This window comes from Pseudorasbora parva, chromosome 20, assembly GCF_024679245.1.
Source record: "Pseudorasbora parva isolate DD20220531a chromosome 20, ASM2467924v1, whole genome shotgun sequence".
Lineage (NCBI taxonomy): Eukaryota > Metazoa > Chordata > Actinopteri > Cypriniformes > Gobionidae > Pseudorasbora > Pseudorasbora parva.
The window spans coordinates 43,448,024-43,453,023 of record NC_090191.1 but is presented as its reverse complement, the minus strand read 5'-3'; the positions used below and the strand labels follow the sequence as shown (position 1 = coordinate 43,453,023).

The 5,000-nt window shown below is 38.3% G+C and overlaps 1 protein-coding gene across 4 annotated transcripts in view; it reads right to left on the bottom strand.

Moving 5' to 3' along the window:
• Positions 1 to 5,000, bottom strand: part of rerg (RAS-like, estrogen-regulated, growth inhibitor) — a 45,688-nt gene that overhangs the window by 10,118 nt on the left and 30,570 nt on the right. For all 4 annotated transcript variants that reach the window (XR_010899716.1, XR_010899717.1, XR_010899715.1 and 1 more), the window contains exon 3: positions 270 to 326. Coding sequence is in view for 1 of the 4 variants with exons in the window: in XM_067428471.1 (XP_067284572.1) it covers positions 270 to 326 (57 nt within the window). In the remaining 3 variants the exon portion in view is untranslated. The remainder of the gene's footprint in view (positions 1 to 269; positions 327 to 5,000) is intronic.

Sequence of the window (5,000 nt, the reverse complement as noted above, 5' to 3'; positions counted from 1 at the left end):
GGATCATTTCTTTGGCGTGTCGATCACAGTTTGCATCATCATGTGACACGCCTCGTAATCTAGAATCAGAATAATAATTATGGCAGCACAAATATTTCAAGTAGTTTTAAGGCAAATTAATTTAGTAAACTTCAGTGTAAGATCCACCAATAGCAAACCATCCAGTCAAAATCAAGCCCCGCCCTACATTAGTTCTTGTTTGAGAGGCGATAACCTCGTCATACGGCACATTAGGGGAGATTTAAGAGCCGTAATGGTGTATTTCTCACCGAGTGTAGGGTCGTACTCCCAGATGAATCTCTTCGTCAGGAACCGAACCACCAGAGCTGAAAGAGAGAAAGACATGAATACACACAAAAACAATCCCTTCAGATCCACGTCTGTTGTCTTTTATATTTATTATTCTACACATTTAATCATCATACAGAGCAAATTCAGTAGGAATAAATCATGCCGAAAGTTGTTTATTCACTTTATTTTACTGCTCATTTCAGTACATTTGAATTAAAATGATTTGATTGATTGACAAATATATTCTGAGAACGTTTCGGAAATAAAATGTTACTTGAAAAATGTGTAGGATGAGGCATAACATTATGACCGTTGAAGTGACTAACACTGATGATCTCTTCATCACGGCTCCTGTTAGTGGGTGGGATATATTAGGCAGCAAGTGAACATTTCGTCCTCAGAGTTGATGTGTGTGAAGCAGGAGAAATGGGCAAGCGTAAGGATTTGAGCGAGTTTGGCCAGATTGTGACGGCTAGACGACTGGGTCAGAGCATCTCCAAAACTGCAGCTCTTGTGGGCTGTTCCCGGTCTGGAGGCAGTGTGATGCTTTGGCCAATGTTCTGCTGGGAAACCTTGGGTCCTTCATCCCTGTGGATGTTACTTTGACACGCTCCACGGACTTAATATCTTCAGTCACTTTGGTTCTCCAGTAAACATATCTTGATTTAAGAACGTTTATACGTATATTTGTGCTGTAAAACAAGCCTCCACAGAATCACGAGCTGATGTGTCGAGTGAATGCAGTGACGTGTTGGAGAGGAGCACGCGCGTGTCATCTGAAATAATGAGTGTGTGGGAGCGGGTGGCCTCAATCAGGTCCTCTCGCTGCCGTCTGACGCTCATCCTGCAGTTTGAACAGAACAAAAATAGCGGCGGTGATTCTCTCTGAGAGTCCTTTCACATAGAAATAAACGGATGCACTGCAAAAAATGCTTTTCTTACTTAGTATCTTTGTCTTGTTTCTAGTCCTAACATCTAAAAACTCTTACATTAAGAAACATTTACTAGACAAGTACAAATTATTGTCTTGTTTTGGCAAAAATAACTCAAAATGAAGAGAGTTTTTGCTTAAAATAAGATAAATAATCTGCCAATGGGGTGAGAAAAATAATCTTGTTTTCTGTTTGAGTTAAGATTATTTTTCTCACCCCATTGGCAGATTATTTATCTTATTTTAAGCAAAAACTCTCTTCATTTTGAGTTATTTTTCCCCAAAACAAGACAATTACTTTTGCTTGTCTAGTAAATACTTCTTGTTTTAAGAATATTTTGACTAGAAACAAGACAAAAATACTGAGTAAGAAAAGCTTTTTTTGCAGTGTGAGTCCACTTCCTCCGTAAAGCATCTCAGATTTCATCTGGTTCCACTTTAAAGTGCCCTGGTGTTCACAAACACCTTCCACGGCTTCATATTTGAGTCCTGATGAAACATCTGCTGACAGCTGTGATGATTGATGATGCCGAGTTACTGCAGGACTAACACAATCAAATCAACCCCTCGCCTGTTTGCTCATGCTCTGCACAATATGATGCTCGTCCTCAGCATTAAAGCGTTAGTTCAGCCTGAAATGTAAACTCTGTCATTAATTCCTCCAGTGGTTGGCCAGCCGTCAGTCCTCCGCTCATCTTCACACACAGATGAAGATATTAGTGTTGAAATCCGATGGCTCAGAAAGGCCTTCATTGACACCAATGTCATTTCCTCTCTCAAGACCCATAAAGGCACTAAAGACGTCGTTACAAAGCCCATCTCACTACAGCGGCTCTACAATCATTTATGAAGAGGCCAGAATAGAGTTAGTGCGCAAAAAACACTAAATAACGACTTATATAGTGATGGCCGATTTCAGAACAAAGCTTCGAACCGTTATGAGTCAGTGAATCGATTCATGATTCGGACCGTTATGAGTCAGTGAATTGATTCATGATTCGAACCGTTATGAGTCAGTGAATCGATTCACTGACTCATAACGGTTCGAAGCTTTATGAAATTGGCCATCACTATATAAGTCGTTGTTCGTTTTTTTTTAATGCATTATAATATGGTTATTTTAAAACAAAGCTTTGAACTGTTATGATGCAGCTCCTCTCTTCCCAGTCTGTCAGTAACTCTGTTTAGTTCCTGTCTCTATGAAGCCCCGCCTTCTGAAAAGCACACTGTGCTCTGATTGGTCGGCTGGAGCAGTGTGTTGTGATTGGTGTTTGGGAAATGCCCCGCCCCTTACCATAATCGGCAGTTTCAACACATGACTAACTCAAACAGGCCCCACATCGTTATGCTGCCTAATAATTATTATAATGAGGAATATTGTGACGTGTCGGTTCTTGGAGGAAAACTGACACTCATAGAGAAAAAACTCCTGCCGGAGGGAATTAACTTTAAGCAGATGTAGATATTCCGGTCCTGTGACGTCGATGACATCATCTCGCCCTCAGGGGCGTGGCTTTAGAACGAAACGCCCATCATCCTAAGCTACAAACATCAGGTCAGTTAAAATTCTGTAAGTCTTTGAGTCAAACAGATTCTCTTCATTTATCATCCTAAAATATTCATATTTTCTTTCTAGGACACACAAGAATGAAAGCCAGTGGAGCCGACCTTCAGTAAAACAGTCAAAACAAAACCAATTTATGAATCATCTCAGATCCCATTCAGAGTCATCATCTTCTAACCCACGTTTTTGTCAATCATCAGGTAATAAGAGAAGAAAAGAGACGATTTTCTGACGTTTGTTCTTGTTTGAAGCACAAACACACTTCATTTTGATTCGTTAATGCATTTCTTAAAGGGTTAGTTCAGCCAAAAATGAAATGTCTGTCATTAACTCCGCCCCCTAATGTCGCTCCACACCCGTCACACCTCCGCTCATCTTCACACACAGTTTAAGATATTTTATATTTAGTCCGAGAGCGTATGCAAGTGTATGCACACTATACTGTCCATGTCCAGAAAGGGAATAAAAACATCATCACAGTAGTCCATATGAGACATCAGTGGGTTAATTAGAGTCTCTTGAAGCATCCAAAATACATTTGGGTCCAAAAATAACAAAAACTACGACTTTATTCAGCATTGGCTTCTCTTCCGCGTTTGTGTTCAATCCTCAAATAAAGATTCAAACGGTTATGAGTCAGCGAATCGATTCATGATTCGGATCGCGTGTCAAACTGCTGTAATCACGAGACATTGGCGATACGAATCATGAATCAATACGAATATAGAAAATGGCAGAAGAAGAGATGTTCTGGTGTCTTGTGCTCTCAGGTTAAAGTCGTGATGAAACCAAACTAGCGACAGATTTCTTCCAATTTTACCCACGAGTTTGTCCTATTTAAGCTTGTTAGTTTTTCCTATAGTTTTTCATTAACTGGGATAATCCATTTATTGTCCTTTTATTCTGTCATTTATTTACAACAAATAAAAAAACTAAAGGAGTTGCAATTTCTTGCACTTTATAAAATATACATTCATTAAACTTGTTTTCAAGAATTGCCATATTTCAATGTTTTAGTGTAATAATCATCTTATACACTGCAAAAAAAGCTTTTCTTACTTATTATTTTTGTCTTGTTTCTAGTCAAAATATTTTTTAAAAATCACATTAAGAATTATTTACTAGACAAGCAAAAGTAATTGTCTTGTTTTGGGGCAAAATAACTCAAAATGAAGAGAGTTTTTGCTTAAAATAAGATAAATAATCTGCCAATGGGGTGAGAAAAATAATCTTAATTCAAACAGAAAACCAAATTATTTTTCTCACCCCATTGGCAGATTATTTATCTTATTTTAAGCAAAAACTCTCTTCATTTAGAGTTATTTTCCCCAAAACAAGACAATTACTTTTGCTTGTCTAGTAAATACTTCTCGTTTTAAGAATTTTTTGATATTTGGTCTAGAAACAAGACAAAAATACTGAGTAAGAAAAGCTTTTTTTTCAGTGAATGCAGTCAGAGATCACCGTGACTCTCTCAGTTCGACGGCATCAATCCCAGCATGCCTCAGAGATCAATAAGATCCGCGGACGGATGTGTCTGAGTGATCGATCGCTGCTTTTGGGAATCAATGAAAGCCACAAATCAGAGACGCCTGTTCCTCCAGTCATGATGTTTACGGCGACATCCGCTCAGCCTGTGTTTGTTCAGAGCGTAAATAGATTTCCTCTGAAGGTCACCACACTGCAAAAAACGCTCTTCTTATTTAAAATATATCAAAAATATCTAAATGAAGAGAGTTTTTGCTTATAACAGGCAAAATGATCTGCCAATGGGGTGAGAAAAATAATCTTATTTCTGATTGGGACGAAAACAAGAGACAAGATTTCATTCAGATATAAGATTATTTTTCTCACCCCATTGGCAGATCATTTTGTAAACTGTCCTCCAAAAAAATACGACGCTATAGATTGCTTTTCAAGCACCGTATGACGACCTGTATTTACGTTTTAAAGTCATGCGCTGGAGTAAAAATAATGGCAGTGTCGTGTTCCGTGACGTATGACTGTCGTTACCAATCATAATGTGTGTTCATCTTAATGCAATGTGTGGACTTTTGTGTCATATTTCCATTTAGCAAAAATGTTTTCCTTTAATTTACAACTACACCCACCCCATCCATAAACCTACCCAGTGATTTAATAATGCATACACACTTCTCGCAATCGCATGATCACATGATCTTGTATACACTGCAGAAATGCTTTTCTTACTTA